The 13,008-nt window shown below is 36.7% G+C and overlaps 2 protein-coding genes across 4 annotated transcripts in view; both read right to left on the minus strand.

Moving 5' to 3' along the window:
- The window catches only part of Tim9a (translocase of inner membrane 9), a 150,299-nt gene that overhangs the window by 133,881 nt on the left and 3,410 nt on the right, over positions 1-13,008 (minus strand). The window lies entirely within an intron of this gene.
- LOC106642401 (uncharacterized) overlaps positions 487-13,008 on the minus strand; it is a 36,725-nt gene continuing 24,203 nt past the window's right edge. Inside the window, exon 3 of the mRNA XM_089592412.1 lies at positions 487-642. Within this exon, the coding sequence (XP_089448538.1) occupies positions 487-642 (156 nt within the window). The remainder of the gene's footprint in view (positions 643-13,008) is intronic.

Below are 13,008 nucleotides of genomic sequence, written 5' to 3' on the forward strand. Positions count from 1 at the left end.
CCCTGGGTCATCGGGTGATAGGCGCTCATGTTGTTGGACCTTATTTGAATATCGCGCTTACGTTCGGTACTAGTTTTGGGGATATTGACCGAACACGCCTTAGTGTATATACGCGCATGTACGAACCCTTACTCACAATATTAACACGTGTACACTATCACATCCATAAATCAGGACTGGCGGTCCTAGCGTTCTCTGGATTCATCCTTACACCATACATCTCTTATGTCCCTCTAGATCTATTACTCTGCTGACGTTATACTCAGACAGGTAAGTACATTTTTTTTGTTTTATCCATTGACAACAGATTTTTTGTTAGTGGAAAATCGATTTCATTAAGTCTATGAGCCACAGTAGTACTCTTAAGCTCGAAACGTTACTTCCGTACTCCTCAATAATAAGAAAGTTTTTCTTTGACCTTTCGTGCATCAGAACTTGACGAAACTTTCTTCCAGTAATATCAGGATAAAACACAAGACACATGTCTCAGCGTTTGGTCTTATTGGCCTTTTTTTCATGAGGTACATCCATGAATATCGATTCCACTTGCAACGTCTGGATAGTCCTGGTACAAACGGCTGCTTGATTTGAACCTTTCCTCGGAAATACCCTGAGGATGATGTCCAGGTCCTTGAATCTAAGCTAAGATCGCAATTGTCATTTTTGGACTACCTTAACTAATGCCAGAACGAAGTACAGATTTTTAATATCCGTAGGTTTAGCCAGGAGCACCGAATTGAGCGTCGCAAGCTTTGACTCTTCATTTAAACTTCATAATAAGACCACTACGCACATTTGGCTGGATCTGTTTCTTTTAAACCCGGTTCAGATACTTGGTCTGTCCCTCATTAAATTAGCCATGGATGATTTCTCTCTCTCATCCTTGATTTAATTCGTCATCCTGATCTCTCTTTCTCTCTCTCTCTATCTTTTTCTCTTCCTCTCGTTCTTTATGCTATCTATTTTCACAGATCCATCGATACGTGCGAATAATGGCGGCACTCCCAAGCATGCACTTCACAGTCTCTCGTACGCCTTGTCTACCCACGCACTGCCTCTCACTCTCTCGCTCTCTCTCACTGTCTGCGTAACTGCTGGAAAACTCTCACACACTCTCTCTCTCTCTCTCTCTAGCCTCACCTTCTGGTCAAACTTCTGCGAGTCCAACAAAGTGTGATGTCGTCTAAGGTCCTCAAGCGGGTCGTAAGTCCTACGGCTTCACGATTTCTCTACTCTCTCTCTCTCTCTCTCTATCTCTCTTTCTCTCTCTTACCCTCTTCTTTTCGTCTTAGCGGCTTCCGTAGTCCTCAACCTGGAGACCTTGTCGTTCTGGGAGAACACAGCAGCTGCTAGACTCGCGCGCACACCTTTTCTCAACGCTCCATGCACCTTCTTGACAGCTCTTCCTCTCTCTCTCTTTCTCTCTCTCTCTCTCTCTCTCTCTCTCTCTCTCTCTCTCTTAACTCTTACCACGAAAACCCACACAAATCACCAAAACTAACGCTGCTCGCACTTAAGCGTACAGCTCGACACTCTCCTCAAAACTGGGTCCATACCATATAACTTTTCTTCGCTTTGTGGGCCTATGTTATAACATAGGCCCGCGAAGCGGAAAATGTTATATGGTACGGCTCCTGACAAACGATCTCTCGCTTGAGCAAATGGCCGCCGCCACTGGGGTTCAATCAGGGTATTCGATATATCGAGAGTGAGATGAAATCTGACATAACCATAACCCAGTGATGTCATTTTCGGTGACTGTCACCGATTTGGCGACTTTTAGACTCCGCACAGTTAGAGCAGGAACGTGACGAACGCTGCAGCGTTGAAGCGTTCTGCTCCGTGTGTCGGAATCGGACGATATTTTTTAGTATACCTATATATTAATTAATATAACCATCGCAAGTACTTGGTAGATAGAGAGAACTTATTATGCCTTTTACACTTAAGTCCTGCTTACGGAAGCAAAAGTTTAGAAAAAAAATATAGTTTTGTACAGATGTATATTTCTATGTAGATTGAAAGTGGATAATTACATTATAAGGTCTAATTTTAACCTTCAAGAACCGTGATTGCTTATAAGATTGACAGTTACATTACATGCACTACGTACAAAAGTGGTACTTAAAAGAAACTTTTTGACGTTCAGAAGGTGACATAATTAAACTAGAACTCCACTTTACTTATCGTAAAATCCAAAAATTTTTATTCGTGGACTGAAAAAGAATAACACAACTTTCCGTTTCTCGACTTAAAGAGTAAAACTATATATTTCTGTATGATGAACAATGCGTTTGTATGATAAAGAATAATATACAAAAAAAAAAACTATTTCCTAAAAATAATTTTTCAATTGTAACATGCAACACTTTAAAATTTCTTGAGATCATTGCAGTCTTCAAAACTTAGATTGTACTATTCATTTGATTCAGATTCAGCTAAATCTAATTTTTAAATATCATATGTCAGGTGGCGCTGTCGAGTGAAAAAAAGTGTCCTTCGCTAAGATCCCCAGAATGCATGCAGCCTTATAGAAAATTTTTTTAATAAATTTTAAAAAAAGGTATTAAGAATGAATTGGCCAGATAAATCATTGATTGAAGCGTGTATTATGTTAGTGTACAGTAATAAGTTTTCTTTGGTGTTCTCATGTGTGCTACAAGATTGGAGGAAATAAAAACATGGATTGCGACTGTAATAACACAGCATATATGAGTGCATATACATGCTTGCACTTGTGTAAAGCTTAAAAAACACAAGTACTGCTTACATTTATCTTTATCTGACAACACAGTGTTCAAGAAAAGTAAATACACTCATGATAGGTTAGGTTAACTTTTACACATTTATATTAAGTTTCCGTGGATTACTTGTGTGCCTTCAAGCTTTGCATAAGTGTAAGCATTTATATACACTAATATATGCTGTGTTATCACAGTCGTAATCCATGTTTTTGTTTTTACAATCTTGTAGTATACATGACAACAACAAACAAAACTTATAACTGTACACTAACATAATACACACTCAAATCACTGATTAATTTGGTCAAGTCACTCTGAATAACCTTTATTAGATTTATTACAAAATTTTCCTATAGGGCTCCGTACATTCTGGTGATCTCAGTGAGGGACAACTTCTCTCACTCGATGGTGCCACCTTACATAAGCGCATAGCAAATAGGACTAAACGAGCACTGCAATATTGTGTATAAACAATGTTATGTGATATATGAATTGCTTTTATACAATAAGTTCTTTTTCTAAGTGTGTATTAGAATTTTCTAATTGCCTACTATGTATAGGTTTGTTCAGAAAAACGTGCAATTTATATGGGAGCATATAGTATTAGACTATCTCTTATTTTATAAGATTTTCCTCACAAACTTTGTATTGGTTTGTACCTGCTAAAAAATACCTAATATTAATTTTTACTAAAGAACCTGTGAATGATGGTTCTATTCATAAGTACGGGTGCAAAAACTGACTCAATCAGACGGACAGAAAAGTTGTACTAAGTTATCTTTGGTAAGAGGCTCTCCACCTTTTAAAAAATAACTTACAGTCTTTGCATTTTGAAGTTTTACAAATAAGATCATTATAAATCTATACTTGTAACTTGAGCACTGGTAACGATACAAATTTTAAAATAAATCAATATCAAACTTCGTAAATTAAACACAGGCCTTGTGAGAAGAGTCACTTGCATGACCCTAAGTTGCAAGTTTTCTTCGCAAAAAAATAATTTTAACCAAAAAAAAGCTAAAACCTAATGGTTTAAGGTATTTTCTTTGCAATAAGCCTCCAAAATAAACACTTAACCATTGTTTTAATAATGTTGTAACGTTTTAAAAGAAGTACTTATACCTTCGTAGGTTATCGTTTTTTGCTTATGTATCACCAGTGAATGTAAATATGACTAGACCGACACGATGGCTCAGTGGAAGAGTTACAGTCCCGTGGATCACCTAGGTTAAGCAGCAATTGCCGCGGTAAGTACTAGGATGGGTCATCATTCAAGTCTCGCCGTTTCACCTCTGCTGTTCAGTGCTCCCGAAAGTGGCATCGAAAGTGGAGCATAATTCAAACTGGCTATATAAAGCAAAAAGGAAAAACCCACACAACACAACAAAATTTCTAACATAATAAATTAAACAATCCCTAGCTGTTAAACCAAATAACCCGATCCTATTTAACCCAATAACCCGGAACGCCTCATGGTCACTTTGGAATTTAATGCTTTGAATAATAAGAAAAGCACCATCCACCACTCAACCCAAGGAGCTTATTGGTAGCTTTGTTAATTAATACAATAAATTTCAAGACACAAGCGCCAATCACCACAAAACCAAAAGCACACACTGGGTGCTATGTTTATTTAAAAATTAATCAAAAAACCAAAAGCGCCAATCACCACACAACCCGGGGCGCTTACTGGCCGCTTTGTTTATTAATAAAACAAATAAAACACCGGAAGCACCAATCATCACACAACCCGGGGCACTTACTGGTCACTTTGTTAATTAATATCATAAATTCCAAGACCCAAGCGCCAATCACCAAACAAACTGGGGCGCTTACTGGCCGATTGTTTATTAATAATATAATCAAAATACCAAAAGCCCCAAACACCACACGACCTAAGACATCTACTGGTAACTTTATGTTTTAGTAAAGATTAAGATAAGAAATTATTACTTAGCAATCCAGGGCGCTTAAGGGTCACTTTCTGTATCAGTTGAGCTGAAAATAGTCGATCAAACAATTTAAATTAAACAGCACACATCATAAAGTAATGCTTTCTAACTTAATAAGAAGTAATTCAAAGTGATCAGTGATCCGTTGGGGGCAAAATGTAAGAAAATAAATAAATACAAGTAAAGTGTCATTGTCAGTTGACAGCACGACAGGTGACGAGTAAGTCAACCAAACTTACGAATTCTCGCGTACCTGCGCCTGATGAGGCTGACGCATATTGTCAGCAAAACGTTGCGCATCAATAAATCAACGCAAGAAAATTTAAATACACTTTGCTTGTATTTATTTATTTTCTTACATTTCGCCCCCAACGGATCACTGATCACTTTGAATTTCCAAATTCACCGGAGGGCACTGATATATACTAACAAATCATTAATAAGAAGTATGTAAGCGCCTTGCAGTTTCTAATAATTACCACTTATGTAATTTTTCAATTTTTGATGAGTTAATAATGTATTCAGTAAGCGCCCCAGATTGTGTGGTAATTAACAAATTTATACTTCGGATTATTTTAAAAATGAACAAAGCAACAAGTGAGCGCCCCGGGTTGAGTGGTTATTAGCGCTTGTGTTATTTTATTTATTTTATTAGAAATCGAAGCGGCCAGTAAGCACCCCAGGTTGAGTGAAAATTGGCGCTTGTGTTATATTAATTATTTTGTTAATAAACAAAGCAGCTAGTAAGCGCACGGAGTTGTGTGGTGATTGGCGCTTTTGCTACTTTATTTATTTGATTAACAAACTAAGAGGCCAGTAAATGTTGTGTGGTGATTGGACCTTGTGTCTTTGAACTAATTATATGAATTAACAAAGCAACCCGTAAGCGCCCCTGGTCGTGTGGTGATTTACGTATTTGTCATTTAATTTATTTTATTAATAAATAAAGCGGCTAGTAAGCACTCCAGGATGTGTAGTAATTAGCTCGTGTGTTATTTCATTCATTTAATCAATAAACAAAGCGGCCAGTAAGCGCACCAGAATGGGTGATAATTAGCGTTTGTGTCTTTGAAATTATTAAATTAATGAACAAAGCAGCCAGTAAGCGCCCCAGGTTGTGTGGCTATTGGTGCTTGTATTATTCATTTGTTTTATGAATAAACTAAGCTGCACGTAACCACCTCGGAAAGTTTGGTGATTTGCGTTTTCATTATTTAATGTATGTTATTAATAAACAAAGCGGCCAATAAGCGCACCGGTTGTGTGATAATAGGCACTTTAGATATTTTGTTTAATTTGTTACTAAACAAAGAGGCCAGGAACTACACCAGGATGTGTGGTAATTGGCACTTAAGTCTTTAAATTTATTTTATTAATAAACAAAGCAACCCGTACGCACCCAAGGATGTGTGGTGATTGGCGCTTGTAGTATTTTATTTATTTTATTAATAAACAAAGCGGCCAGTAAGCGCCCTGGTTGTGTAGTGATTGGCGCTTATGTATTTGAAATTAATATGTTAATTAACAAAGCAACCAGTAAGCGCCCCAGGTGGTGTGGTAATTTGCATTTTTGTTATTATATTTGTTTTGTTAATAAACAAAGCGGCCAGTACGCAACCTGCTTTCAGTGGTAATTGGTGCTTGTGTTACTAATTTATATTATTCATTAACTTGGCGGCTAGAAAGCACGCCAGGTTGTGCGGTAATTAGCGCTTATGTCTTCGAATTGTTTTTATTAATTAACAAAGCAACCAGTAAATACCCCGGGTTGTGTGGTAATTTGAGTTTTAATTATTTTGTTGATTTCATTGATGAACAAAGCTGCCGGATAGCACCCCAAGTTGTATAGTAATTCTCGGTAGTAAAATTTTTTTTATTTTATTAATAAACAAAGCGGCCAGTAAGCGTACCGAGTTGTGTGGTAATTGGCGCTTATGTATGTAAAATTAATATATTAACTAACAAAGCAACCAGTAAGCGCCCCAGATGGTGTGGTACTTTTCGTTTTTGTTATTATATGTATATTGTTAATAAACAAAGCGGCCAGTACGCAACCCACGTTCAGTGGTAATTGGCGCTTGTGTTACTAATTTATTTTATTCATAAACTTAGCAGCTAGTAGTCGCTAGGTTTTGTGGTGATTGACGCTTGCGTTGTTTATTTATTTAATTAATAAACTAAGCGGCGAATAAACTTCCCAGCTTGAGAAATAATTGTCGCTTGAGTTATTTTATTATATTAATTAACAAGGCAAGCAGTAAGCGCCCCGCGTTGTGTAATAATTGGCGCTTATATTATCTCATTTACTTTTTCTCTGAACAGAGCGGTCAGTGAGCACCGCGTTATGTGCTGATTAGGATATTTCTTATTTTATTTATTTCAATAATATACTAAGAGACCAGTAAGCACCCTGGGTTGTGAGTTGATTGGCGGTTGTAAAATTATATTTATTTCATTAATAAACAAAACGGCAAGTAAGCGCCCTAGGTTGTGTTGTGGTATTTTATTAACAAACAAAGGGGTTGTGACCTGCGTGACCGAGGTTGTGTGGTGATAAGTGCTTGTGTTACTTATTCATTTTACTTATAAACTTGGCGTGCACTAGGCACTCCAGGTTGTGTAATGATTGCCACTTATGTTATTTTATTTATTTTAGAAATAAACAAAGCGGCCAGTGAGCACCCTGTCTTGTGTGGTGATTTGCACTTGTGTTATTTTTTTCGTTTTATTAATAAACAAAACGGACAGTAAGCGCCTAGGGTTGTGTGATTGGTGCTTGTGTTATTTTATTTATGTTTTAGATGAACAAAGCGGCCAGTGAGCACCCTAGGTTGTATGGTGATTAGCGCTTTTATTATTTTAGTTATTTTATTAGTAAACAAAGCAGCCAGTAAGCGTACCAGGTTGTAAAGTAATTGGTCCTTGTGTCATTCAATTTATTATTTTAATTACCAAAGCAACCAGTAAGCACCTCAGGTTTAGTGATGATTGGCGCTTGTGTCTTTGAATTTATTATTTTAATTAACAAACAACCAGTAAGCGCCCCAGGGTGTGTGTTGATTTATTTTCTGTTATTTTATTTATTTTATTAGCAAACAAAGGGGCCAGTACGTACCCCAGGTTCTGTGGTAATAAGTGCTTGTGATACTTATTCATTTTACTTATTAACTTAGCGTCCACTAGGCACTCCAGGTTGTGTAATGATTGCCGCTCATGTTGTTTTATTTATTTTAGAAGTAAACAAAGCAACCAGTGAGCCTCCTGTCTTGCGTGGTGATTGGCGCGTGTGTTATTTTGTTTATTTTATTAATAAACAAAGCGGTCGGTAAGCGCCTTGGGTTGTAAGGTGATTAGCGCTTGTGATATTTTAATTATTTTATTTATGAACAAAGCAGCTAGTAGAAGCCCCAGGTGGTATAGTGACTAGAGCTTGTATAGTTAAATCTATTATTTCAACTAACAAAGCAACTAGTAAGCACCCTGAGTTGTGAAACGATTTGGTTTTTTGTTATTTTATTTATTTTATTAACAAACCAACCGGCTAGTACTTACCCCTGGTTGTATGATGGATTGGGTTTTGTGTTACTTATCGATTTTACTCATAAACTTAGCGGCCAGTAAGCACCCCAGGTTGTGTGAAAATGGACACTTATGTTATTTTGTTTATTTTATTAATTAACAAAGCGGCCGGTGAGCACCTTAGGTTGTAAGGTAATTGGCGCTTGGATATTTAAATTTATGATTATAATTAACAAGGCAACCATTAAGCGCTTCCGGTTGTGTGGTGATTGGCACTTGTGACATTTTATTCATTTTATTAATAAACAGAGCTGCCTGTGAGCGCAGCAGCTTGTGTAGTGATTGGCGCGTGGGTCTCTCAACGTATCATATTAATTAACAAAGCAAACAGTAAGCGCCCCAAATTGTGTTATAATTAAAGCTTATGTTATTTCAATTACTGTATCACTAAACAAAGCGGCCACTACACGTACCAGGTTTTGTTGTGATTGGTGCTTGTGTTATGTTATTTATTTTATTAATAAACGAAGCAGCTAGTATGCGCCCAGTGTTGTGTGATGATTGGCACTTATGATATTCTTGTTATTTCATTAAAAAACAAAGCAGCCAGTAAGCGTACGGAGCTGTGAGGTTATTGGTGCTTGTGTTTTCGAATTTATCATATTAATTCCCAAAGTAACTAGTAAGAGCCCCGAGTTGTATGGTGATTGGCGCTTGTGTTATTGTGTTTATTTAATTGATAAACAAAACGGCCAGTAAGACGCCTGTCATGTGTGGTGATTGGAACGTGTGTTATTTTATTTATTTTATTAATAAGCAAACCGGCCAGTAAGCGCCACGGAGTGTAAGGTGATTCGCGCTTGTGTCTTTGAATGTATTAAATTAATGAACAAAAGAGCTAGTGAGCACCCCGGATTGTACGGCTATTGGTGTTTGTGTTATTCATTTATTTTAATAATAAACTGAGCGACGAATAACTGTCCCGAAAAGTGTAAAAAATTGCATTTTTGTTATTTTATTTATGTTATTATGACTAACGCGGCCAGAAAGCACATCGATTGTGTGATAAGCACATCGGTTGTGTGATAATTGGCGCTTCAGTTGTATTATTCATTTTATTACTTAACAAAGGGGCCAAAAAGCGCGCCAGGTTGTGTGTTATTTGGCGCGAAGGTCTTTAAATTTATTATACTAATTAACAAAGCAAGCCGCAAGCACCTCAGGTTGTGTAGTAATTGGCACGTGCGTTATTTCATTTATTCTATTATTGATGAGAGCGACTGGTAAGCCCCGCAGGTTGTGCTATAATTGGCGCTTTTAGTATTTTATTTATTTTATGTATAAACAAAGCAGCCAGTAAGTGCCAAGGGTTGTCTGGTGATAGTCGATGGTGTAATTTTATTTATTTTACAAATAAACAGAACGGCCAGTAAGCACACCAAGTTGTTAAATTATTAAGGCTTGTGTTATTTATTAATTTTATTAATAAACTAAGCAGCCAGTGAGCGAACCAGATTGTGTAGTGATTGGCGCTTGTGACATTTTATTTTATTTATTAATAAACAAAGTGGCCAGTAAGCGCCTCGGGTTGTATGATAATAGTCGCTTGTTTAATTTAATTTATTGTATTAATAAACAGAACGGTTAGTAAGCGAACCAGGTTGTGCGGTAATTAGCGCTTGTGTCTTTGAATTTATTATATTAATTAAAAAAACAAACAGTAAGGACCCCGGCTTGTGTGATAATTTGCGTTTTTGTTAATTTGTTCATTTCATTAGAGAACAAAGCTGCCAGTCAGCGACCACGGTTTTGTAGTAATTGGTGCTTGTGGTACTAAATTATTTTATTCATAAACTTGCAATAGTCAATGCACCCAGTAAGCGTAGCGGGTTGTTAGGTGATTGGTGCTTGTGTCTTTGAATTTGTTATATTAATTACCAAAGCAACCAGTAAGCACCGCAGGTTTTATGGTGATTAGCGCTCAGGTTATTTTATTTACTTCATTACTGAACAAAGCGTCGAGTAAGCATCCCAGGTTGTATAGTGATTTGAACTTGTGTTATTTTATTTATTTTATGATTAAACTAAGCGATCACTAAGCGTACCAAGTTTTTTTTTTATTGGTGCTTGTGCTATGATATTCATTTTTTCAATAAAGAAGCAGCCAGTTAGCGCCTAAAGTTGTGTAATGATTTTATTCTAGTTATTTCGTTAATCGACAAAGCAGCCAGTAAGCGCAACAGGTTTTGTAGTACTTGGCGCTTGTGACCTTTCATTTAATTTATTAGTAAACAATAGGGCTAGTAAGCACAACAGTTTGTGAGGTATTTGGCGCTTAGGTCTTTAAATTTATTATATTAATTAACAAAGCAACTCGTAAGCACCCCAGGTTGTGTGGTGATCGGCACGTGTGCTATTTGATTTATTTCATTAATGATAAGAGCGGCTAATAAGCGCCTCGGGTTGTATAGTGGTAGTCGCTTGTCTAATTTTATTCATTTAACAAATAAACAAATTGGCCAGTCAGCGCACCAGGTTGTGAGGTAATTGGTGCGAGTGGTATTTGATTTATTTTATTAATGATAAGAACAGCCAGTAAGCCCCTTTGGTTGTGCTATAATTGTCGCTAGCAGTATTTTAGTTATTTTATTAATCAACAGAGCAGCCAGTAAGCGCCTCGGGTTGTGTGGTGATAATCACTTGATTAGTTTTATTTATTATAATAATAAACAAAGGAATCAGTAAGCGTACCAGGTTGTGCGGTAATTGGCACTTGTGTACTTGAAGTTATTATATTATTTAACAAAGCAACCAGTAGGGACCCCGGGTTGCGTTGTAATTTGCGTTTATTTTATTTTATTCCTTTTATTAATAAACAAAGCTGCCGGTTAGCACCCAGGGTTGCTTGGTGATTGTCGCTTGTAAAATTTTTTTTTTTTAATAATTAACAAAGAATATAACAAGCACACCGGAATGTGTGGTAATTGGCGCTTATGATTGTTAGGTGATTAGCACTTGGGTCTTAAAATTTATTATAATAATGAACAAAGCAACCAATAAGCGCTTTCAGTTGTATGGTGATTGGCACTTGTGTCATTTTATTAATTCTATTATTAAACACAGCAGCCGATAAGCACACCGGCTCGTGTAGTGATTGGTGCTTGGGTCTCTCAACGTATCATATAATTATCAAAGCAAGCAGTAAGCACCCCAGATTGTATAATAATTAAAGCTTATGTTGTTACAATTACTGTATTACTAAACAAAGCGGCCAGTAAGGGCCCCAGGTTGTATAGTGATTTGCGCTCGTGTTATTTTATTTATTTCATTTAGAAACATAGTGGCCACTAAGCGTACCGGGTTTTGTTGTAATTAGTGCTTGTGTTATGTTATTTATTTCATTAATAAACAAAGCAGCCAGTAAGCGCCAAAGGTTGTGTGGTAATTGGTGCTTGCGTCTTTGGTCTTATTATAGTAATTACTAAAGCAACCAGTAAGCGCCCTAGGTTGTGTGATGATTGGCAAATGTGTTATTTTATTTATTATATTAATAAACAAAGCAGCAAGTAAGCGCCCCGGGTTGTGAGGTAATTGGTCCTTGGGTCATTTAATTTATTATAATAATTACCAAAGCAACCAGTTAGCGCCCTGAGTTATCTGGTGATTAACGTTTGTGTTATTTTATTTTTTTTATTAATAAACAAAGCTGCAAGTAAGAGCTCCCGGTTGCATGATGCTTGGCACTTGTGTTATTTTATTTATTTTACTTATAAACAAAGCGGGAGGTAAGAGCCCTGGGTTGTATGGTGATTAGCGCTTGTGTTAATTTGTTTATTTTATTAATAAACCAAGAGGGCAGTTAGCACACTAGGTTATGTACTGATTGGTGCTTTTATTATCTTAGTTATTTTATAATAAACGAAGAGACCAGTAAGCGCCCTAAATTGTGTGGTGATTTGCTTTTTTGTTATTGTATTTATTTTATCAACAATTAAAGCGGCCAGTAAGCACCCTGGGTTGTGAGGTGATTGGTGCTTGTTTTTGTTTTTCATTTAACCTAGAAACTTAGCAGCTAGTAAGCAGTCCAGGTTGTGTAAAGATTGGCGCTTATGTTATTTTGTTTATTTTAGAAATAAACAAAGCGGCTAGTGAGTGCCTTGTCTTGTGTGGTGATTGGCGCGTGTGTTATTTTATTTATTTTATAAATAAACAAACCAACCGGTAAGCGCCACGGGTTGTAAGGTGATTAGCGATTGTTTCTTTGAATTTATTACATTAATAAACAAAGCGGTCATTTAGCGCACCGGCTTGTCTGGTGATTGGCGCTTGTGTGTGTAAATTCATTAATTTAATGAACAAAGCAACCAGTAAGCGCCCCGAATTGTGTGGCTATTGGTGCCTGTGTTATTTATTAATTTTTTTAATAAACTAAGCGGCAAGCAACCGTTTGGAAAAGTGTGGTAATTTGCGTTTTTGTTATTTCATTTCTTTTATTGATGAACAAAGCTGCCAGTTAGCGCCCCGGGTTGTGTGGTGATTGTTGCTTGTAAAATTTTTTTATTATATTAATAAACAAAGCGGCCGGGCAGCCTCTCGGATTATGTGGTGATTTCTACTTTTATTATTTTATTCATTTTATCAATAAACAAAGCCGCCAGTAAGCGCCCTGGGTTGTGTGGTGATTGGCGTTTATGTTATTTTATTTAATTTACTAATAAGCAAAGCGGCTAGTAAGCGCACCCGAATGTCTGGTGATTGGCACTGGTGTCTTTGAATTTATTTAATTAATGAAC

Source organism: Copidosoma floridanum, unplaced genomic scaffold (genome assembly GCF_036245765.1).
Source record: "Copidosoma floridanum isolate Cflo_tuat_1 unplaced genomic scaffold, Cflo_Japanese_pri ptg000016l, whole genome shotgun sequence".
Lineage (NCBI taxonomy): Eukaryota > Metazoa > Arthropoda > Insecta > Hymenoptera > Encyrtidae > Copidosoma > Copidosoma floridanum.